Source organism: Cryptomeria japonica, chromosome 10, assembly GCF_030272615.1.
Source record: "Cryptomeria japonica chromosome 10, Sugi_1.0, whole genome shotgun sequence".
In the NCBI taxonomy this organism is placed as follows: domain Eukaryota; kingdom Viridiplantae; phylum Streptophyta; class Pinopsida; order Cupressales; family Cupressaceae; genus Cryptomeria; species Cryptomeria japonica.
The window spans coordinates 473,175,372-473,201,095 of NC_081414.1; the positions used below are offsets into that span (position 1 = coordinate 473,175,372).

Sequence of the window (25,724 nt, forward strand, 5' to 3'; positions counted from 1 at the left end):
TGGTCTAGACTATGTCTTAGCCGACATTGTTTTGGTCCACATGCATTGTTGTAGCATGTGTAATTATATTTTTGTAATATGTAGCGTGTGTTGAGCCGACCTATATTTCATGGGTTGATGACTTGTATAAATAAATGCAATAATCATTGTGAGGTATCATGCAATGTGCAAATATTGTATTAATCATTCAATAGAAGGGAAGTTGTGTGAAGAAGTGTGTTGCCGAGAAGATTTGACAGTGAGCTTAACTGGAACTGTACTCAGGTATATGGAGATGCTATTTTCACAGTTCATGTAATCCAGATTGTTGTCTGAATGCTTTTGTAAGTCAGTGAGACTTCCTGTAAGGCAATGAGCCTTCCCTAAGGGTTGTAGCCTTTATGGGTTTCTTGTATTTGAGTAGTGGGCTTTAGGCAGTGTGCTTGAATGCATGTACATTCCCTATTGTAGTGTTTCATTTACTCCAAATAGGGTATTATCTCATTGTGGGTAGGTTCCCACCGTGCTTTTCCCCTTAACCGGGTTTATCACATCAAAAACCTTGGTGTTATTTGTGTTATTGATGTGGTGTTGTTTCATGCTTTAATTGATAATTATTAGATCTGATTTGTGGTTTAAGTTGCAGTAAGTTCTTGTGCAAATTGATTCAACCCCCCCCCCCCCCCCCCTCTCAGTTTGCTGCATTGTTGCCAACAATTGGTATCGGAGCTAGATCCTCCGGAAGAAGCTTGACCGCTTGAGGAGATCTGGGATGGCAACCTTTGCTTTCAAGAAGGATAGTCCGAGATTTGATGGAACAAAATACACTCTCTGGAAAAGCCAGATGCAATGTCATTTGAGATGCGTTGGAGAAGAGTACTGGAAGATTACTAAGAATGTATATAATGTTCCTTAGAATGGTCCTACTACTTCGGATGAGATAAAGGAAGCAAAATTCAATATTAGAGCTAAGGAAGTATTGCTGAGTGCCTTGTCAGATTTCGAAATGACTAATGTGATGGACTTAGAGATTGCTCATGACATTTGGATAAGATTGGAGACCTTGCATGAAGGTGATAGTCATGTGAAGATTGCTAAGTTACAGAGCTTGAAGGGCAAATATGAGACCTTGAAGATGAGAACATTACTTCTTTTTATGCGGAAAGTGAATGAGCTTGTTACTAAAGTGTTGAGATCCTTGCTTCCTGCTTACAAACATAAAGCTACTGCTATTGATGAGATCCAGACTGTGACAAATGTGACAAGAGACATGCTGATTGGTAAACTTGCTACTTTTGAGCTGAGTGATTTTGGAGACTCTCTTCCTAAGATTGAATCTGCATTCAAAGCTACTGTTTTCGAGAAGCAGAGATATGATCTCGGAGAAAGTTCTACAAGAGTATCTAGATATGAGAAAGAGATGGAAGATGAAGAAAGAGAGCTTGAGGAGCTTGAAGCACTTATTGCCAGAAGATTGCCTAAAGGTGCCGATAAGTATGAAAGAAAGCTACCTCTCAAATGTTTTTCATGTAATAAGATAGGACATTTTGCATCAAGGTGTCCGAAAAGAGATAGCAATCCTAAGAAGCCATTTAAGCCATATAAGCCTAAATATAAGACAATAGGAGGTAATATAAGACAGATCAGATCTCGCGGATATGATTCTGATGATCAAGATGCTAGTTCAGATAAAGGAGTTGATGTTCTTGAGCTCCGGTAGAGAGATGATGATGATTCTAGCGATCCAAGTTGTTGCTGTTGTTGTGGTGCAATTAACGTTGCTTGTGAATGTTTCTAGATCGTGTTCTATGTGTATTGGTGGTCTGCATTGATTATTGTGCACGTTATTGATAATTTTTCATTTTCCGGTGATGTTCTTCGTGTTATGCAACATTTTTGGTGTTCTAGCGTGTTGCAGATAATCGAGGCGTAATTCTTGGAGGTGTTTCATATTTGTGGTGGTTGTTTTGGTCAAGACTATGTCCTAGCTGACATTGTTTTGGTTCACATGCATTGTTGTAGCGTGTGTAAATATATATTTGTAATATGATGTGTGTGTTGAGATGACCTATATTTCATGGGTTGATGACTTGTATAAATAAATGTAATAATCATTGTGAGGTATCATGCTATGTGCGAATATTGTATCAATTATTCAGTAGTAGGGAAGTTGTGCGAAGAAGTGTGTTGCAGAGAAGATTTGACAGTGAGCTTAATCGAAACTCTACTCAGGCATATGGAGATGCTATTTTCATAGTTCATGTAATCCAGATTGTTGTCCGAATGCTTTTGTAAGTCAGTGAAACTTCCTGTAAGGCAGTGAGCCTTCCCTAAGGTTTGTAGCTTTTCTGGGTTTCTTGTATTTGAGCAGTGAGCTCTAGGCAGTGTGCCTGAATGCATGTGCATTCCCCATTGTAATATTTCATTTACTTCTAACAGGGTATTATCTCATTGTGGGTAGGTTCCCACCATGGTTTTTCCCTTAACCGGGATTTCCACGTCAAAAATCTTGGTGTTGTGTGTTATTGATGTGTTGTTTCATGCTTTAACTGATAATTATCAGATCTGATTTGTGGTTTAAGTTGCAGTAAGTTCTTGTGCAAACTGATTCACCCCCCGTCTCAGTTTGCTGCATTGTTGCCAGCAAGTTCTACAAGTCCTTTAGGTGTTGGTGTTCCTTGGCTGCATGCCTAAAACGTTGCAAACAATTTTATTCATATTGTGAGTTAGATTTTCACTGTGTTTTTTCCCTATTTGGGTTTTGCATGTAAATTTGGTGTTCATGTGTTGATGGTTGATGTTTATGTGCTGATGGTTGATGTGCCTTTGTTGGATAATTTGATAAATTTTTGTTTTTGAAGTTTTGGATTGATTCACCCACCCTCTCTAAGTCCTGCTTGGTGTTCAACACAATCTTGGTGTGCTATCTATCTTTATTTGATTTGGGAGCCCTTTCCATGGCAACCATATGTGTGAGAAATTGGCAACTACATATCCATTCAATCTTCTAGACCAATCTCTGCTTAGGAGCATACTGTATCCATCTGGAATATCCACCACTGTAATGTCGACAAAATGTTGAATCCTCGGATCAGCTGCCGGCTGCATGTGGATGTTGTTTATTTCTCCTACTTCTAGGACTTTTGTCTTATCCAATTGAGAGGAGTCGAACCCAATCTTCTACATATGGCTAAAGGCATCACATTGCTAGATGCGCCTGAATCCATCAAGTATTTGTATAGAAGTTCTCCAAAAATTTTGATAGATAAATAAACCGGAGCAGGTTCATCTTTTCCTTGATAAAAGACCACTAATTTTTCCTTTTCAGAACTTGAACTTTCTTCCTTCTTTGTATTGCACACAATTTCACTCCCTTTTGGGCCTTCATCTATTGCTACATTTTCTCTTTTCACAACTTCTTTGCTTTTCATAACCTTTTCATTCCTTGTTGCACTTTCACTTTTCATCACATTTTCACCTTTTGTTGCGCTTCTAGCTATAGCAGATGAACTTTGAACTTTTGTAACATTTTCATTTTTAGTTGCATCTTTTCTATTTTTTTGCACAATCATTCTTGGATGTGCTCGTATTCTTTGTTGTATTTTCTTCTTTTGGTGTGCTAGATGAACTTTGAACCATGTAGTTAGTATTTGGTGGCTAATGGGTAACACCAGGTTCACTTTGAGGAGCAGGTGGTGCATTTTGGACTACATTCATGTTTTGAGTTATATTGGATTGGGGAGCACTCAACGTCTTTCTAGGAATGTTAGATGTATTTTGGGTAGTACTCTTCGCGGTGTTAGTATCATTCAAAATTCCGAACAATGTTTCTCTATTTCTGGCATTGTCATCAATTCAATCAAAGACAAGCTCACCTTCACTTTCTTGAATTCTTCCAACACATATAAACTCAACCTTTTCAATTCACTCTTAGGAGAAGCAACTCTCTGTCTATGTTCTGGCAAATCCTTTGGATAGCTTGGAGTGTTACTTGTATTTGGGTTTAGTGGAGTTGAGATGTTATTAGGAGAAATCGATGTGGTCAATGGATCTTGTGATTGATAATTCTTCTGATAGACTTTGGGTCTAGGATGTCCAGATGATTGCTGAAACGCTCAAAATTCTCTTACAATTCAAATCTTGAACTTGTCCATTTGAAGATGAAGGTATAAATTGAAAACCTGGTGACTCCATTGGACCATGTGTTGCTGCTGGTGGAATTCTGCCATTTTGGTCTTGTATCATACCATTGTCAAATTCAAGAGGAAACTTGAAATCCTTAATGATCAAGGCTTGATCATATCTTACCATGGGAACTATTTCATATCTTGTTACAAGAGAATTCTCTTGTGCTTCATTGCTACTCATCTCCTTCCGAAATATATCAGTTGCTATCTTGAACTTAGGGCATTGTAATTCAGAATGTTGATTAGTGTTGTGCAACCTACACCAATTTGATAAAGCTGCTTCAGCTAGGAACACCTTCTTTGCTAGTCGATTCTTAGAATTTGGTGGATTGTCCAAAGGTGAAGGCACATTTCCATTACTAGGTGCAATATTCCATGTTTTGGTTTGTCTTTGGAAGCCCTGATTATTTCCTTGAAATCCTTTGTTTGTTTTCTTGATATCCTTGGTAATTCCTTTGCATACTTTGCAACTGATTGTTTTTGTTTCTCAAGTATGTAACATCGGTGGACAATCGTTTCACTTGTTCAATTAATTCCTCCATCTCATGTTTTTCCTCGAGTTCAGGTGGATGATGTTGCATTTTGGAGGTATACTGGCTGTGATGGTGGTGTTTGAAAAAGAGGATCTCCTGGATGAAGAACTAGTTGATTGTTTGGAGTTGGGATGGGGTTCATCACAAGAGTATGACGTGCCAATGCATGATTGAGTCCTTGAATTTGATTTGGCATAGCAACCTACCCCATGTGATTGAATGGTCCCATAGCGTTCGTCTCCATTTCAATATTAACCTTGATTGATTCCGTGTAGCTCGTTTTGAGATTGGTGGGGGCTGGGATAACTCTTCTCATAAACATGGATGGAAAATTATCTAAGGCAGCATAATAAACTGGTAGTGCCGCAGTGTTATCCAAGTTGTATGGATGACGTAATCATGTGTAAGCCTTGTGAAACCTATTGTTGAAGGTGCTGATTGGTTCATGTGGTTGTCTCTTTATCTCCACAAGTTGCCTATATAATTCCACCAAGCTAATTGGCAATATGAATTTTGCCAAGAAGGAATCCCTCATCCCTTCCCAAGTGCAAACTGAATCAACCGACAAATTGCATACCAATAAAATGCCTCTTCTCCCAAAGAATACAGGAATAGTCGACAAGTAATGTCCTCATGTTGGATGTCTCTATTTTGAAGAGTATCTTCAAAAATCTTGATGTGCTCAATGACAGCCTGATTCATATCACCTTCTTGAAACTTAGATAAAAAATGCTTCGGATTCTTGGGCATGTCATGATAATTAGTAAATGAAGTAAGAGGAGAAGCATTTGTGGGATGCCAAGCCATTGGAGCGTTTGTTTGAGTTGCTTGACTTGTTTGAATTGGTATTTGTTGATTGCTTGATTGAGTAGTTCCTTGAATTTGAGCTCGAGGTGGTGGAGTTTGGAATAAACTCGAAATATCTTCTCCACTTGGGTATTTATTGACTAGATGAAGCTTCTTTCCTTCCACGCCTAGGCTTGGGAGTGAATTTTAATTCTGCTAGCTCTTTTGGTCCTGGAGTGGACCTTAGAATTCTTTCAAATTTTTTTAGTGAGAATGAGTTGATATGATCTAGCGTTGCCTTCTTTGACTTTATTGAGGATGTGCGGGTAGTGGTTGATTCCTTTGGATGATAACTTGAGGAAATGGTTCAACTTCTCTTTGGAACACACCTTGTGGTCATTGGGCTAATTCTTCTTCTTCTTTGATAATATTTACTCGCATATATTCAGCAGCGTTCCTTCTATTTTTCCACGTGAGAGAATTCAATTGTGAAATGATGTCTTCTTGTTTGTTTTGCCACCCTAAATTGGTTGAAGTTCTGGAAATAGTTTCTCATGCGGTGAAACCATTTTGACTAATGGTGAGAAATTGTGGTTGTTGACATCCTTCGATTGATGATTCTCCTTGATGAGAGCCCTCCTTCTAATGCCAATTCTGTTGATTTGTGTTTTGTGACACCTTACAACACAAAATAAAGTATTGAATACTCTATCCTCTCTTGAACAAAATCTTTCCAAATGCTGAACTAAGTGATCACTTGAGATGGCTCCAAAATTTATATATTGTCAGGTCTTGACATGTGGATACTCAGTTGGATATGTATATGCTGGTAATTCAAGGGGACTTACTCAATTGTTCTAGGAGATGATCACTTCAAAGCAAGGGACTTATGCAATTGTTCTAGGAGATGATCACTTCAAAGCAAGGAAAATGCCCTACGAATCTGATTTCAAAGATTATGTTTTCCGAATGATTTCCGAATGATTTCCGTTGAAGTTCTTTGATTACTACTAGTAATGATTTATATAAACAAAAAGTGAAAAAGGAATAGGGCTTGAGAGATCCTAATCTAATTCTAGAATGCAAGAGACAATGAATGACTTAGTGAAACTCAACCATGCTTTGTTTCGGCATCCAATGAAAAACTAGGCAAAGATGGTGCAATCTCCTAAGGTAAACAAATGATGTTGAAATCACTACTAACAATCATTAACACCATCAACCGTATGCATATCAATGAGTGAGCAGCAATCAAAGTTAAGCTTATTTTAATGGGTAAGCCAACCATGCACTACAACTTATAATCAACAAATTGTAAATGGTATGAACATATAAGTTTCACAATGAATCATCCACAATAACTTCTATTCAACTAAAATAACTTAAACAAATATAAATTCATTTGAGAAGATGCATGCAAATACTCCAAGATAACATATAAAACCCATGTGAGCTTTTAAGGGAAGAAGAATCCCAATTATGGATCAAGGCACTTAACCTTTGATTACCTAGGTGTGTGCAAATGCATTCATTTTGACTCATAAGACCATTGCGACTCTTAGAATCCACCATGATGAGTTACGTGAGTAGTCCTAACTTCAAAAGCATCTTGGTAAGAGCATCATTGCTAGCGAGCATCCATAGCCTGAATGAGGCTATCACTGTAATCTCACGAATATTACTCCATTGCCAGTCGGGTGTCTATAGCCCCAGTGGAGTTACTCGCATGTTCCCAATAGCCAAGTTTTTTGGTATTTCTTTTCTTTTCAGTTCATTTTTCTTTTGATGATACTTTGTTTTCTCATTTTTTCTTTATTTTGATACAGCTTTCCTTTTTTCACATATTTTCACACTTTGGCGTGTAAGCAATGAAGCTCACAATGGGTTTGAGGATTACAATGGCGTTGAAGAAGGATTTAAGATTTTTCACTAACCACAACTTCACCTAAGCAACCATAATGGCTTAGAGAAAATAACTGTGTAAAATATAATGAAAAATGTCAGCATTAAGACACAATATGTGATTCCCTTTTGAGTCGAGTACAAATCCTAACGTAATGATAAAAACGGAGAAGAATAACCTCTAATTCTAAGCATTTCATGAGTAGTTATTTAGGAAATGGGCCGAACATAAATCCAAAATATTGCTAGCATGCGCGAAAACAACACAAAACCTTTCTCACAAATAAGTTCCCACTTATGACTCTAAACTAAGCAAACCAACTAACTAAAGCAAACTAAAGGCAAAGCAAACTAAGCTAAAGAAAGCAAATGAAACTACTTGAGCTACTTAAGAATCTTGAACCAAATGACTCAAGGCAAATTAATGACCTGGCTTGACAAAATGATTAAAACAATAGGAAAACCTACTCTAGACTAAACTATATACAAGACTCCTAAGATGGAAACAACTCAAAAGATCTAAATATGTACATGACTTAGCATGATTTCTCAAAATGTTCAACAAGAGCAAGGCATTGGTCACAGTTAGAAGTTTTGCAAATTCATCTTTGAACTTGGAGAAGTAGGCTCTCACAACACATCTCTCATACTTAAGCAAAACTGCACGCAAATTGATCAGTTGGGGCAATTCATAAGGTCCATGGTCAATCCAAATGCAAGTTGTTTTTCCTTAACCTCCATAATCAAATTCATAACAACTTTCAAAACTAGGATTAAGGAAAGAGACAACTTGGCATGTTTTGGGCTCAAATAGAAACTCTTGCGTGCGCTCTACCATTGCATCATAAGAAGAGAGATCATCAACCGCTTCAGGAGGTCGCCATTGGTGATGTATCACTCCATGCGCATTTATGACCTATTGATTCTTTCTCACTTGTTCTTCTTGAAACAGACCTAGCGCCCCTTCAAATAGCTCAACATTCTTTGCTTGTGTAATAACATCTTGTTCATTTCTTTGCATAAACTATGCATTCTTATGAAACTCCATAAGCATATCTTCAAAAATTAGGGACTCCTTGATAGGTTAACCTTCAAAAATTTCCTCTAGTTGATCCTCAAATAGAATCTCTGGTGGTCATCCTCAAGCAATATCTCAGGAGGTCAGAGTTGATGATGAATCATTCCACTTGCCACAACTCGCTTTTCTTGGAATAACGTTGGTAGTGACTCCATTTGTATTTCCTCCATGAGGTCTTTCAGCGCCCCTTCAAATACCATTGTGGTGATAATGTCTTTCAGTGCCCCCTCGAATTTCTCTTCATACTTTGATTCGCTTGTGATATCTTGTAATTCCTCATTTAACACGTCCATTTGATTGTCTTCCTCTCGGATGACACTTGAAACTTCTTGCAATTCATTCTCAAGAATCTCCTTTTGTAGCAAGAATGGAAATTCATCAAGGACTGCTTCTTTCTGCAATGGACTTTACTCCTTGAGGGCTATTCCAATACATTTATCTTTAATGGCTTGAACATCTTTCGGTGCTTTCTCAACCTCCACTATAACAGGTGCTTCTTTCTTTGGTATAAGGTATGCGAATTCGCTCTCAATTGTATTGCACTGATTGGTATGTTCAATTGTTCCATCTTCACTATTGGATACTGTAGTAATACCTTATTTTGATACTAAGTTGATTGGTTGAAGGTTTGCATTCCACAACTTTTCTATACTGGTTCCAGCCACGATCGATTTGAACGTGAACACCTCTTGCAAATTCGATTGATGATCTAGCATTCTCACCTTCCTTCTTGTGGTAATTTTGTCGAGCGTAGAAGATGACTCTCCATTGATCCTCCATTGAATTGATAGGCTTTGACGTTCACAAGTCCAATTGTTCACATGTTCAAGATTTATGTTTGCCCTTCTTCTAGCGCCAATTCTATTGATATGTGTTTTGTGACACCTTCAACATAGAATAAAATACTGAGTATTTTATCCTCTCTTGAACAAAATCTCCTCGAATGCTAAGTTGTGTTATAATAAGAGTTGACTCCAAGTTTCCTAATGTCAGGTCTTGGATGAATACATTCCTTAAACCAGGGTTTGCTTCGCCATGCTAGGAACAACAACACAAAACTTTTGCGATCTCCCAAGGAATTGAAAGGTTTTCATATTATGAACATTCATTCAAATACCGTGCAACTTGAACATTTATCTATAATCGAACTTAGCACAATTTGAGATTTAGGCTAACTATGCACTGCAATTAGAAATCATCTAACCACATTGTATGAACTAAGAGATTATCAACATCCACACATCACTCCATCATAATCAATGACCTTCATCTAATTTGAGGATATAACAAGAAACCATGCAATATGCAGAAGAAACACAACTATTCACTATAAATTCAATGAAAAGTATGTTTGTTTACAAGCCTTGGCAACAATTTCTGCCTTCTCTTACTTCTAGCTTCTAACCAACTGAGATACTACTATTAACTATTCACTATTAACCTTTACAAATAAGAGGTCTCAGCCTTATATAGAGGTCTCTTTACTGTTTGGTGGCTTAGATTGATTTACAATGAACGACCAAGATTACATGACAAAACCCGAATTAGGGTTAGTTACAACTATCTCCTTTTCGACCAATGAGAATATTACATTATGTTGGACACATTTCCTTCTTTGAATTCGAACCAATGAGAGATGAGGTTAGGTAGGATAAACAATATTTGATGAAATGCCATGTGTCACTTGCTTCTTCATGGGATAAGTCAGGTACACTTAACCTGTACATGATGATTTTAGAGTAACTTGACTTGTTGATGATGAATAAGATGCCACCTATATCATGTGGATTTGCTACCTCACCACAAAGAAAGAATGAGGTGTGATCAAATCCATGTGTAGGCTTCTTTCCATGTTGCAACGTTGATCTTTTCCTTCCCATTAAAGTCTTGATGTGAATGTGATTTCTTATTGTCAATGAATTCTTCCTCATTTGTAATCATTTTTATCAAGCCTTAACATATGCATTCTGGTCACCATTCCTTAATTGGGGCGAAGTTACAAGGATGGAGTGGGATAGCGCCCTCCTCGATGTTGCATTGTTGAGGTTGGAATACTTTATCGTGTGAATATCATCATTGATGCTTGGGAATCTCGACCCCTTCATTATATTGCTGCGTCTTGCATCCAGCAATGGCTGCACTTCTTCACTTGCAATGCTGATGTCTTTCTGTGATGCTTTCTCCATGTAGTGAAATCCCTTGTTTCGTGCTTCAGGCATCCTTTTGTCTTCACTCTTGACTGGCCATCATTTGTAGCAAGCCTTCTTCTAGTCTGGATCTTCATGGTTTCTTTCTTCTTACATCAGACCTGCAAAATAAACAAATGATGCATTAGAACACTAATGAAATGAATGAAAGAACATTAACCCTTCACAAAACTTGTTACTTAAAGCCCTTGCAAATTGGAAATGGGAGCTTCAAATCTGGAAATATTAATATTGTAGATCTGGTTCACCCATCGTAAGTCTGGAAATGATAATTTAAATCAAGAAATCAGTCCTTGATGAATTCGCCCCTGATATTTGATCTGAAATTTACACTTTAGGGCTGGGAATGACTTTGTTCAGGTCTGCAAATCAAATCTCAAGTCTGTAAATGTCATACCTCAAGCCTGCAATTACTCAGAAATTCACTTTCAATGGTGGTTGAATTTGCCTTGATGTTAAATGTGTGATTGAAATTTGCTGATGTTGTTTGAAATTCACCTTCGATGTTTGGTGAAATTCGCTTTAATATTGTTTGCAATTCACTTTTCGTTGATGATCAAACTCATACCTGCCTCCTATCATTCTGATTTTGTTAGCTGGGTTGATCTGCCTTGATTGGGATTGAATCGAATTGATAAGCAAATAAAATGGCTATCCATCTTTTATAGGTGTTGAAGCTTGAGTCACAACCATTGGCATTTTAATTCCTAAGCATGCCGACCTTTCAATTTGCAATTTAAATTTAAATTTTAAACATTTTTGACCTCATGGAGGGCCCACTTACTTAGTTCTTGAATCAACACATCCCACTTCATTAAGCATGTGCCTCATTTGGCTCATGAAAGTCGTGGATTTTATCATGTTATGGACAATTTTTTCATCTCACCTCAAAGTCGTGGATTTCTTAATGTTGTGGATATCATGAATGAGGTTGTGGATTCTTTCAACCATGGAAAATTTGTGCCTTCCACCAAAAAGTTGTGAATTTTGTGAGGTGAAGGACAAAATTGGATACCTCTTCAAAAGCCGTGGATTTCTTGCATTCAAGGGAAATTTTGCTATTGCATCACTTTTTCGTAAATTTTACCTCATGGAAAAATGCGCATCATGATTTTTTGTGGATTTTGAAGGTGAAGGAAAAATTTGATCTTTGATCATCTTGTGATGGATTTTCTTCCTTCATTGATTCAAACTTGCTATCAACTCCACAATTTCGTGGATTTTAGGAGTATAAGTAGGTTCGCTCTTCACCTTCTTGGCATGGATAATTCCTTGATAGAGTCGTAATTCCTTGATAGAGTCGTGGATTTTCCAAAGGCATGGACAAATTTTTCATTCTACCGAAAAGTCGTTGATTTAGCCAAGGCAAAATTTCATCTTTCATTCCCTAAGTCGTGGATTCTTCAACCTCATGGAGAATTGTGATCTTCACCTTATGTCATCGATAAAGTTGATCGTTTCAGTTCTTCCTTTTCTTGATCGTTAAAAGCACTTTCTTTGCAAATTTTGAAGTTTCAGTGATAAATTTGATTAGTGCAACTTTTACTCAACATCACCCTCAAGACCTCCAAGTTGTAGATTTTGTGCACTCATGGATAAATTCGATCTCACCTCCTCAATTCATCAATATTGCTAAGTGAAGGATACAATTGTTGCAAGGCTGACTTGATGTTAATTCTCCTTGTCATAGCCATTCTAAGTATTATGTAATCAAAATCATGCATTTCATCCAACCTTTTGAAGGATTGAACAAGTCCTCTTAGGCATCAAGTCACTGGATTTGTGGATTTGTGAAGGTCATGGATAGATTGATCATTCCACCTCTCATCTGTCTTGAGCATTGAGCCTTTCAAGTCCTGGATTTTGCCTAAGCATGGAAATGTTGATCACCTCCTCAAACTTTCGTGGATTCAAAGAGGGCATGGAGTCTTGCATGTCAAGGACAAATGTGGCATTTGGCTAATATTTCGTGGATTCCTTGACATCATGGAACTTTCAGTTCCTCTTGAACTTCGCCTTTCATGATGATTGTCTTTGATGAGGGTTTCATCTCTGAATTTCCTTTCGGAAATCCAAGGAAATCAATCCATACTTTGCTTGCATTTCATCAGTCATCTCTTGATCTTAACTTCACCTCTCTTTCATCATTCTCACATCTTCGCTTATCATCCACCTTTGAAAACACTTCATATGCTTGATTGATTGCTCGACATAAACGTTTGATATGATCATGACTTCGTTGGATCCATTCCTTGACAACTTTGCAACATTTTTGCAATCATGCCAATAATGACAACATTTTACAACATTGACAACTTTTCTAACTTGATAACAACATTTTGCACTCTCCACTACCTCACTTCTAAAACTCAGTCCTAATGCTCGACCATTGATTCCAAACATGAAACATGACTCCTTGACTTGACCGCATCCTGACTACAAGGCACTGCATCTTCTCACAAGCAAAAGGTGAAAGATGCTAAACAATCGCCTAGCTAAAGATGACTAAGCTAAAACAACTATGCTATCAAGCAAAAAAATGGGGGTCCCCATTTGCAATGGGCCGATGTGTGAAAACGTCACAACACTGCTCATGGCTGTATTATAAAAGAAAAATTCTTAAATTGGTATTTTCAATTATTTCATGGTTTTGGAAGCACAGGTTGTTTCAGATAGCTATAAGATCCTTTGGGTAATATAGATAGTAGCTTGCAAGATATCTTCTGAATCTTCATGTTTTAATGTTGCGCAGATGGTCAGAGAGCTCTATAAGATCTTTCTGTCTAGGAGAGTCGGTAGCTCGCAAGGTGCGTTACCCAAGTCTTGGTACAGAAGCTCTTCTCATGGGCATTTTGATGGAAGGTTTGTTAATATTTACTCAAGCCAGGTAGAAGCTGCCTATTGTTTGGAAGAAAAGCAAGACTCACTATGAAGCTTCACTCTAGTTTGTTAACCACACATGTTGTATTTACTATTTTTTTTTGCAGTACATAGCTTTTGAGATGTTGAAACTTCAAATATTTAAGTTATGATGAGTAATTTGATTAGGATTTGAATTGTGTTTTATGTACTTTGTCTATATGACACACGAGAGTTGGCTTACATGGATATATCCAGACAATGGTGTAACAACTTATTTATCAATCGGAAATTATATTTTACAATTGCAAAGGGTTTTATCTTTGGATTTTTTTTTCGGAGGATTAACCGGACTATATATGCTTGTTTCAACAAACTTGATCATTTTGATGAGATAATAATTCAAAATCTGTGTTAGTCAATATTTTGGCCTCTGCTTTCAGAGAAATGGATTGTTCTACATAAAATGTTTTTATAGGCACATAAGAACGTAAAGCTTAATTCTACTTGTGGGCAACATAGGCATTTAAGCTGGAATAAAGCGAATACATTGTTGTACTCATTTTAAGGTCGTTTAGAACTCAGTCAATCAACTGAGATATGAATATTGTAATAGTAATCTAATTTGTCAATGTCCCATAGAATCTGAATATTCATAATTTGTAATGATTTATCAGCTAGAATAGTTTGATAAATAAGTTCATAATACAAGTGAATACAGCTCAAACTGTACACAAAAGCACAACTTCATACACGAGATCAATAACTTGTTTGAGGAAGACAATCTTCATCTAGTATCTGATCGGAGCACAGGCAAGAATGGCTGTGCATATTCTACTTGAGCTCTCTCAGCCATGCGTCCATCATTTGGTGTTGTGCATGCAATGATTAACAGTGCACATGCATGCAGTTATCAGTTCATGTCTATTAAAGCAATAATGGTCCATGCACCTGGAAGCTAAACAGTCACCTTGCATGGTTGCACATTAGGAAGGTCAACTGCCACTCAAGACTATTACAAAGGAAGATTTGTGTATATAGCTGAACTTTGATGTGCTTCTTGATCATAATTTATTTCTCATACTGTTACATTCAACCAGTTTTCTAGCATTCTGGATAGGCCATATGGTTCTTTAGAGAGGTAAGGTGTACAAGATTCCACAATCTCACCCCTCTGCTGGTTGTAAATTATGTATTTTTTCCATTTAAGAATAATGGAAGAGTTCATAATGGTATCTCTGTATTGTTCATGCATGTATGTTTAAATATGTTTGGTTAGATAGTGTTTTTGTATAAAAATACCGACATTATAACTCTGAATTCTCTTGGGTTTGAAGCTGTCCTCCATGTTGTCACATGCTTTAATTCAACATGGATCACTGGTATAAGAGGATTCTTGAATTCAAGCCTAGTTCAATTCTTTGATATATGTTTACTAGATACATGATGATAGTGAGAGTCAATTCTACCAAGGAGACACTTAGGAGTCTTTATATAAGCCAAACAACATGTGGAGGATGTGTTGGAGAAACATAGGATCCCCTCCTTTCTTTAGCTAAATTCACAAGCTAATGATGCAATTAGGTCCATGTCCTTGACTTTTAGGAATCCCTTGTTCTAGAACCCTGTCTTCCAAAGTTTAGGTTGACCTTGACATGCATGTGAATAGATTCACCAGAGAGGAAAATATTATGTTTGCAATGCTTAAGATATCACCTATTGGAATCAAAGAACACTGAGAGGGGGGGGGGGGGGGGGGTGAATCAGTGTCCTGCAATTTTTAACTTTATCAACTTGTTCTTTCAATCACTTAATGAAAATGAACAAAAGAAAGATGCAGAAACACAAAGCAATCAGCAACAACACCATAACACCAAGATTTTATACGTGGAAAACCTGGTCAAGGGGAAAACCACGATGGAGATGAGAATATAAAGATTACAAGAGAATGCACATGCATTCAGGCACACTGCCTAGAGCTTGCAACTCAAAATAAGAAGGGCTACAACCTTGAGAAGACTCGCTGTCTTACAACATCTTTTACAAAAGATAATTGGAATGTCTGAATTGAAAAATAGCATCTACAAATGCCAAATTACAGTTCCGGTTAAGCACAAAACACTTAATCTCACACTGCTCTGTTCCAATCAAAGATCGGAAAATCGCCTCGGACTCACCAAACTCAGTGAGTCCGAGTACGAGACATGCCCCCCGAGTTTGGCAAGCTTGGACTCGGACTCGTTCGAGTCTAGAGGGTGAACTCGCCAGACTCGCTGAGTTGGCGAGTTTGGCATAAACTCGCCAAACTCGGCGAGTCCTGTGCCTGGGACTCGGTCGGTGGCAAGGCCAAAAAAAATGCATTTTAAAATTTTTTAAAATGAATAATCTCATCTTTGTTCACTACAACCTCCACCTGAGAATGAGATGCCCCTTGACTCCCGTTGAAAAATATGAGGTGAAACCGCGTCGATAGTAGGAAAAATTTAACCTCTGAGTCTGACACTGATTGGATCGACCAGGTAGATATAGAGGCCGAGGCTGTAGCCATGGCAGAGGAGGAGCAGAGAGTACGAGTAGAGACAGGAGATACTTATAGTGACACAGATGTTCCTGATGTTGGTGAGCATGGCATGGTGTCACAGGGAGCGAATATGGCTGCCGAATCATCCAGGACCTTCCTTAAACGCCTTTGCAGGGGGCCAAGGTGAGAGGGTGCATGCTCCTCTGAGCCATAGGCTTGTAGTTGTATTTACCTTTGGTATCTGTGTGGAACATTTGATGATGATTATATGATGACATGGATTTTTTATTCCATGAGTTTTGTAATATTGTATACATTTGACAATATTTATATATTTATGTTTGTTATTTCCTTCAGCTACAATTTGTGTTTATGCTAATGTTATTGATGTATACTTGTGTATGTAATCAAATGAGTCGAGTTTGATGATGTTATTGTGTCTTTAAGGTGTATTCAATAAAGGGTGCATGAAACAAGTTTTAAATCTTTAAAAATCTCTAAATTTCTTGAGTTTTTCACTTTCCCGAGTCCAGCGGAGTCTGAAGCCGAGTTTGACTCCGAGTCCCAAGTCCGAGTCTGATTCAGCCTTGTCAAGTCCGAGTCCCGTTTCTTTGGTTCCAATGTTTTGCAATATTCTGGAGCATAAATCCTTCATTTGTGCACGTGAAATTGCGCACAATCAATCACAAACACTTTCCATGCACCCACCGATATACAAAATGATCATATCTATCGGTCTTATATATTTGCTACATGAAATTAGGTCTTCTACATGTCAGCTTCAAGAAGACTACAAATAATGAAACATGCATACATAGTCGGCTCAATCCGAACTCTAATTCATATGCAGATCGGAAAGAATTGTCCACACGCTTCCCAAATGCCGGCTAAACATCCTCGATCACAAAAACAATCACCAAAATTACTCCATCAATTCTGCACAACGATCAATTATCCAAGACGGCCATACCACACTGTTCAACCCAAAAACCTGTACACCGAATCTTCTAACTCACACGACAATCATCACCGGAGGCTAAGATTCTGGAATAAGGCACTCCAGATATCTAACTATCTTCCTCTAGCTCCGTAACACAAAATATTCAACAGAAATGAAATGCCAACCAAAATACTACACTCTTCCGGATGCTCTGTTCTATCTTGACGGACTTAACCAAATCTTCATTCTGATTTCCAGAAGGATCAGATCACATAGTGCGGATGGAATAACTGACTTGGGTTGCCATCAATGACAACATCAGATGACCTGTGTAGTGTCTCTTGCCAACAATCTCCCCCTTTGGCATTGATGGTAACACTTAGTGAAAAATGACTAAGTGTCGGAATCAGTACCAACATATATACACTGCAAAACTTCAAAAATTCAACAACTCCAGAACTCCCCCTGAGATGAATGCAACATTTTTCACTACCCTACACTCCCACTTTGACATCAATGGCTAAGGTAGGGATCCGCATGCCAAAAATTTACACAAAATTCTATATACAGTGGCATATGTACACACAGACCTTACTAACTTACATAAGCTTGAAAATATCTGCAAAAATGTTTTTCATAGAGCTCAAATGGCTGTCCTAGCTCTTTTTGAGACTCTCTAGAACTGATATGAGGCCACTGAAGAGGTAAGCTTGCATCTCTACTGATTTGAGATCGGAGGGGTCACCTGTAGCTACGACCTCCTGAGCATCCTTCAATGCACTAAGCATTGTGTCCAACTTGGGAGTGATGTGACTCCGAAGTTCACCAACTTTGCCAATAATCTTCTCCTTGTCATGGCTTAAACTCTTGATTTTGTCAAGTAAAGATATTACTCGGGCTTCTTGACTGGCCACGAGGACTGACAAGGGATCAAATGATTGAGATATATCGGCTAATTGTTTTTCATGCTCCTTGGACTGCTTCTCAATATCCTCGGTGAACTTTGACAATGATAGACAAGATTTGTAGATATTACTACCTTCGGATATTGCATCTTGAATGCTCTTGACACAAGTATCTAACACAATTCTATCATCTGCAATCATTCTCTTTAATGTCCTGAGCGTCTTGGCATTAAATTCATTGCGGACCTTGGCCTCAACAGACTTCTCTAATGACTCAAAATGAGTACTCACCGAATTGATCAAAACTTTTAGTTGGCCGGAGGGGGTATCAGACTTGTCCTTGACATAAGAGGGCATTATCTTCTCAAGAATACCAGATGCAAGAGTGAGCAATTCACTGTCTTCAATGTGCGACTTCAACAGGTCTTCACTTGCCTTGGCTTGTGCAAATGAAGCTAATTGCAGTTTCTGGATGGGTTATAGAGAGGCAAGGTTGATGGGACCTTAGACAAGTTCTGGATCATGAAGAATTTGCTTATCTTTCACTGCCCCTATAGTGTCTCTTGCTTCCAAAGCAAGTTCTTCCTTAACCTCAACCTTCTTCTCTTCTGCTACCTTTTCTGCATCACCCTTAGAGGTCTCAGTCTCCATAGGTTTCTCATCTTTAGACTGATCCTCAACTGCATCTACCGCCACTGACTCATCACCTCCTTTATTCAAATCTCCTTTTACCGGATTAGAAGGAACATCTACTTCATCTTGTTGATATTCAGGTGCTTCCAAAGCAGATGAAGCATTCACCTCAACTTTTCAACTTTTGAATCTGCTGCTTGCACTTCCGAAATAGAGGGAATATCTACCTTGGTCTGCTCACCACAAGCTTTCTCAAGAACAACCTCATATTGGTTGTTGAGCAAAACAGACCTTAATATCTTCTTAGCGTCTTTCATGACTTCATTTGATTTGCCAATCATTATCTTATTGATTCTGGTTTTGCTCCTAAACTCACTTTTGGCTTCCTTAAGAATTCTGTCTATTTCACTCACGGCTATAACAGGGCATAGTTGAACTAGTACATATTCTCTCAATCTTTCCTCTTCTACTTTTGCACTATCCCTTCTCATTTCTAAAACATCATAAAGACTCCTGGGGACTTTTGACGTTATTTCTATAAGAGCCTTACTGAATTTATTCAAGTATATTATGGTGGCTTCTTCCAAAGTTCTTTGACCGGCTTCATCAAACTTGTCATAGAACACACAAAGTGGTTTGAGATTACCTTGAACTATGACGACTTTCTCCACCTCTTTAATTGTCATCTCGGATTTGGTGGAATCTGTCTTTGGCTTCTTGCTTGGCTTATCTCCATCGGAGGGCTTGTCCTAGGGAAATTTGCAGCTTTAGTGCTCTTTTGCTTTATTTCCTTTACTGCCTCATCAGATTCTGTCTCATCATCAGGGACAGCAACATACACTCATGTTCCCTTTCCTTTCTTCCTCTTCCCTTCACCACCAGATGATTTGGCTTCGGGTTTTGGAGAGCTTGCAGGCTTCTGAGGACTAGAGGAGGGTGCAGAGCTCCTTGTTTGCTTTGGCTTGGGAGCAAAGACTTACGGTTTAGCCTTCTTCTCCTCAACAAACTCCTCTGTAGACAGTTTATTTCTTTGCCTTGTTTTGCATACAACCTCCTTGGTGATCCCAATGCTCTCTGCATTTGCTTCCACTTCCTTCCTTACTTTCCGGACCAACTCAGGGTTCTTGAATTGACTATGCAGTTTCAAGCTGTTCTCAACATAAGTTCTGAATCTCTCCTCAGAGGTGTCCATCGACTTGCTTAACATATGTTGAGCATATAGTTCAAGAATTTCCTCTTCAACTTCATACCCCATGGGCATGATCCAAGATGTTTTAGGTTCTACTGCCTCCATTAGGCATTGATGAGTATCCACCATGAAGCAAATTGTGTCCTGATACTTCTCAACTATAGACTTAGGGATCCTCTCCCTATCATGCATTTCATTCTGAATTTTTTTGAAGTAACCCTAGAGAGTGGCCTTCTAGGCCTTAACATCTGTTGTGACGTTTTCACACATCACCCCATTGCGAATGGGGACCCCCTACTTTTTAGGCCCTCTTGGTCTTTTGGCTTTGGTTTTTGGGTCTTTTCGCAGTTGTCTTGTCAGTCTCTCTGCTTTGCAAGTGTTTGAGGGTTAAATTGATCAAGTCTGCTTTTCGTTTGAGCAAATTTGGTTAAGTCTAGGACTCGTTTTGTTAATTTTAGGGTTTCTGCCTTTAGTCCTTGATTTTAGGGGTTTCTTTTAGGGTTTTGGAAAAACTGAACTTAGAACTGGAATCAAGACCCTTCAAGGAACCTCCTAGTAAAATTTGAGCGAATTCTGAGCACTTACTATTTTTAGTAAGTTTCACCGAGTCTCGGAATGTCTTCATTTTGCCAAAAATCAACTTACTATTTTTAGTAAGTGCTTTCCTGACCTACTTTGTCCAAACCTTAACATTTTGAAACACTTACTATTCGGGAAAATCTATTTTGGCAGGTTCATCCTTGAAGACGCTAAAGACTGAACGTTCCTGAAGATTAGGTCTAAATCCGGAAGAGTCAGAAGTCAGACAAGTTGGATCAAAAAATGGTTAAGTATGGAACTCCTATTCTAGAAGAGGAAAGCACGCAAAATCATCCAAGTCTGGAATTTCACATCAATCCACCAATGTCATCCTAATCCGAAAATGGCTTGAAATTTCACTAAGTATGAAAAATTTGAAAGATCTTCCAAAATCCAGAATTTGCATTATGATTCCTAGGGACCTAAAACCACTCTCAAACATCCTGCCAATATATATGAAATATAACTTAAAGTATAAGAAAGAAAAAAGACATTGAAGTTTGAAAAAGATTAAGTTCCATGCCCTGTGTAGAAATCTGCCTAGGCAAGGATGAGGGCGCCAAAGTCAAGAAGTCATAGAAGATAGTATAATGTATGATTTCTTTGGACAACTCAAAAATCCGTCCAAGGAGGTCATAGGGTGCTAGATTCAAGGGATGATGGATAATTTAAACGAAGTATGAATTCCTCCTTCAGTGTGAAATTCCGTCCATGTATATGAAAGGGCACCAAAATGCCTAGGCTTTGGAAAATGTGTAAAGGATGAATTCCTTCATCAAGCCAGTTCAATGCCCAAGTTCAAAGAGAGGAAAGGAAGGTTTAAATGATGTTGAAATTTCTACTCCAAGATGATTTCACGCTCAAAAGATACCGGGAGACTCCCATGGCCAAGGATGAAATGATGAACTCCACCATGCAAAATGAATTCCATGCTCAAGCCGGAAAACTAAGGAAATTTGTTTAAAACATGAAAATTTCTAAAGCAAGGAAGGAATCAGGGATGAACTGAATAAGAAATTTCCCCTCGAGAAATTTTTTGAAAAATCCATTCTTGGGCATCAAATCACATCCAAATTTCAAATTTTTTATAGATTTGGATTCGTTGGAGAATTCTCTCCCTCTTGGACTTGAAACCCTAATTTGTGGAAAATTCCTAAAAAATAGGAGATGGTGAAAATTGATGGAAAACCTTCTCCAAGCAAGGCAAGTTGAAGAAACTTCAAGAAAATTCTTCTTGAATCAAATTTTCTCTCTCCAACAATTCTAGATATGCAAGAGCAGATATACGACGGTGGGGTCCACTTGCATGGCGAGGAACTATTGAACGTATGGCAGTAGGGTGGCACATTCATTACCAAAATATTTGACCAAATGGCGACCTGGTCATTGCATGTTGAATTTATGGTAGATTCCTTTTGCATGCTGCCGCCGCATGAGGAATGATGGGCATTTATTTCTTTCACGGGAATGTTTATTGTATTTTGGGCATGTTTGATGTAATGGGGTGCATTTAATGCACTGACGGATGCCATTTTTGGGCTTTTAGAATAATTGTATATGGGCTTAGTGGGCATTAATGGTGATTCCCACCTTGTTGCATCTTGAGTGAGGAATCTTTAGGGTTTGCATGTGGTCAAGGCCAAGAGCCTATATAAAGGGGCGACCCCCCTCATTTGTAAGGAGGAGAGATTATTGTCTGAGATTGCTGCTAAGGATTGTTGAAGTAGCCAACTTAATACATTGTTCGACTTTGATGGTGTATTCTTGTTCTATTTTAGCAATCTGTATGGTCTTGCTCTCTTCATAGATTAGATTTGCTTTCATGTTGTTAAAAGAATTGGATTTTATAGGATTACTTGTTGCAAAGTCTGAGCTCATACTTTTGGTGTGCAGCTAATTGTTGCATACTGTGCAAAGTTAGCTAGAGCCTCTGTTATGTGTGTATGCTTAACTTCGATTATCAGTGAAGATTGTTTGATTTGATGGTCCACATTGGTGATCTGAAATACCTCTACACACCCTTTGAAGATTGCACCGCCTTCGCGTAGTTGTGTTTTGCTGGCGAAGCGAAGCGTGGTTTGATTTTGCATGAGTGATCCCGTCTCTTGGTCTTAGGATTAGATTAGACTCAGCATAGTTCTCTCTACCCTATTCTCATTTACTTTCAGCATATTTCGAAAATCCAAAAATCCAAAAAATAGGGCTTTCATTGCAAATCATTCATATAAAAATCCTTGAACTTGCATAAGTTTGTTATCCTCTTCAAGTGAATACATAAGGCCCCTTGGGTTAACACCAAACCCATCAATCAATTGAGTCACGTCCACGCACTAAAGGAACCTCGGAGTTAGCCATTTGAACTTTTGGTGCAATCTTAGCATACAGACTAATTTTGATCAAGAGAGAGTAAGGTGATCGTTGGTAACTTTATTCTATGTTTGACACTGTCATAAAAAACACATCAACAACATCACCAACCTATTCCACCACAAGTCTGTCATATGCCCATTAGACTTGACCAACTCCCGGAACTTCATTCATGAAGTAGAAAAACAAGCACATGATCAATGTTCCGTATTTGAATGGATGTTTCTTGTCTTGCTTGATTCTGGCCAAGTTCTTCATCAGCTCACTCGAGAGCAACTCACATAGGTCATACTTTTTGTTCTCCCAGACCATCTCTTAAGCTGCATATATTGCTTTTCCGGATGCAAAATTCTCTCTGCTGGAGTGGTATATCTTATAACATTGAAGCAAATCTGACATCATACTCCAAAATATCATTGATAGTCATGGCTTTTTTGTCGAATTTTGATCCGGTTGCGTTTGTAATAGTATGGTTCTTCACAAACTTCAATGAGGGCAGATCATCGGTTGAGCACATACTAGTTACGGCCCTAATAGCATTCTTGGTGATTTTGAAAGGCTTGTTCAACCACATAAACTCATCATGCATTCTGCTAAGAACATACCGGACCCATTCGTGTTCATCGAACATCGGAAATTTGATGAACTGCACAAAACCCTTTTCCTCCAACACTTTGAATTCCAGTTTTAGCCTGAAATTCCCATCAATCAATTGGTAATTGTAGAGATTCAACAGGTGAGAGCTTCCCAACTCGAGGTTGCAATGAGTGTAAACCCTAATATCCTTGATATGCAGAACATTGTATGGAACTGATGAAATTGCACTTTTTTGGATTATCTTTGACAAAAATAAATGGGTGTTTCTTAAAATTTGTTCGAGCTCTCTCAGTAATATGTACAACTAGTGGAGTTGCCATACCAGAAGTAGCCATTTTAGAAATTTCAAACTTGAAAAGTTTTACAGATAAATACCTCAACCGCCGGATTAGGTTTTCGCTTGGGAAACCTCTTTCACGCTTTGATCTTCCTTGACAATCTTCTTGCAGAGTGCTCTAGATCACTTCTCTTCGAATGCAAAGTGACAAATGAAAGAGTTAAGTTGCCTTTTATCATCCGCATACCTAATTTTTTGGTGCAATAAATGCACTTTTCCCTAATTCTTTCGGGTGCCTTGCATACACAGACAGTCTCTTAAGAATTCTTTTGCGGATCTTCAAATTCATTCATACTCTTCCGAAACTCCTTCCAAAAGATCTGCACTATCAAAATACAGCTATTGATAATCTGCCGACACTAACTTCTGGCAGGGGAGAAAATGATTTGCATGAAAAATCCCCTTAAGCCAGACTCCTCAATCTAATTCTCGGAGGAATTTGCAGCACCGAAATCAAGTGCGGACCCGTTTCCAGCATCTGAATCACTCTTCTTCACCCATGTCTTCTTCATCTAATTTTTGGTCTCTTCCATAGTCATTTTTCCTTTTCCCTTATCATCTTTCTGCACATTCTTGCTCTTGCCTGCTAGACCCTTCCTATACACATTCTTGCTTCTGCAAAATCTTGCAATGTGACCAGATTTGTTGCAATTATAGCACACAACATTTCTCTGACCAGGCTTGAAGTTGCCTTGGTTTACTCTTGATCTGCACTGATTAGCAACATGGCCAAATCTACCACATGCATAGCATCTAACATTCCTTCTATTGAAAGAGTTATTTGTCATACTTTTGCATTCACTTGATTTATGACCATACTTATTGCAATTGAAACACTAACCAGAGAAAGATGGACCATTCTGATTCATTCTATTTCTGCATTGACTAGCCATATGACCAAATTTATTGCAAACAAAGTAGCTACCATTGAACTTATGAGCATTAGGTTGCTTTATTGGAGACCTTTTAGCTTTGTTCTTCTGATGTTGAGACTTAAGATTGCTTTGACCAGATCTGGAGCTTTCACCTTTCTCAAATCCAAGTCCTCTCTTGTCATCTTCACTCTTCTGACTTTGCAGCTGCACATCAAGCTTAGCTGAGCTAATCTTGAACTTCTCCTTGTACTCATTTGCAGTAGCAAGTTCATCCTTAAGAATGATGATTTGGCCTTCAAGCTCTTGCTCATTGTTCTTGGATTGTAGCAATTCAAGTTTCAACTGATCATTCTCACAGTTAAGTCTGCAACATTCATCAGATCTATCTTTCAAGGATTGGTTAAGACTCTCTTCATTCTTGTTTCTTCCTTCAATCTCTTTTGTCAACCTCATCACTATAGATTCCATCTCATTCTTTTGGACTGCATTATCTCTAGTAAGTTTCTCACACTCTTCTGTCTTTTCCTTCAAGGTTTGGTCATCTATGCGTTGGCTTTCCTTCTCCTTTAGCTTATCAACAAGTTCCTTTCTCTTCTCCCTAGTCTTGTTCAACCGATGTTTCAATGATTGGATGAAGTTCTCAGCATCCTTAAGATTTGCTTTCATTTGTCGGACCTCAGCTTGGGATTGATTAAGATCCTCAAGTGCCATAATAAGTTGATGTTGAAGTCCACCGGAATCCTTTGATTCACCTTCTCGGATCTTCCTCAAGCTGTTAAACTTCTTCCGAGGGACTAGGCTCTTATACCAATTGGTGGAATCAAGGAACACTGAGAGGCGGGGGGAGGGGGGGGTGAACCAGTGTTCTGCAATTTTTAACTTTATTAACTTGTTCTTTCAACCATTTAATGCAAATGAACAAAAGAAAGACGCATAAACACAAAGCAATCAACAACAATACCATAACACCAAGATTTTAAACGTGGAAAACCCGGTCAAGGGAAAAACCACGGTGGGGATGAGACCCACAAAATGAGTGCACTCAAATATAAAGATTACAAGGGAATGCACATGCATTCAAGCACACTGCCTAGAGCTTACAACTCAAAATAAGAAGGGCTACAACCTTGAGAAGATTCACTGTCTTGCAACATCTTTTACAAAAGATAATTGAAATGTCTGAATTGAAAAATAACATCTACAAATGCCAAAGTATAGTTTCGGTTAAGCACAAAACATTTAATCTCACC

General features: G+C 38.3%; 1 protein-coding gene across 2 annotated transcripts in view; it reads left to right on the forward strand.

The window, feature by feature from the left end:
• LOC131063377 (ATP-dependent Clp protease ATP-binding subunit CLPT1, chloroplastic) overlaps window positions 1-25,724 on the forward strand; it is a 113,171-nt gene that overhangs the window by 30,483 nt on the left and 56,964 nt on the right. For both annotated transcript variants that reach the window (XM_057997176.2, XM_057997175.2), the window contains exon 3: window positions 13,425-13,534. In XM_057997176.2, the coding sequence (XP_057853159.1) occupies window positions 13,425-13,534 (110 nt within the window). The remainder of the gene's footprint in view (window positions 1-13,424; window positions 13,535-25,724) is intronic.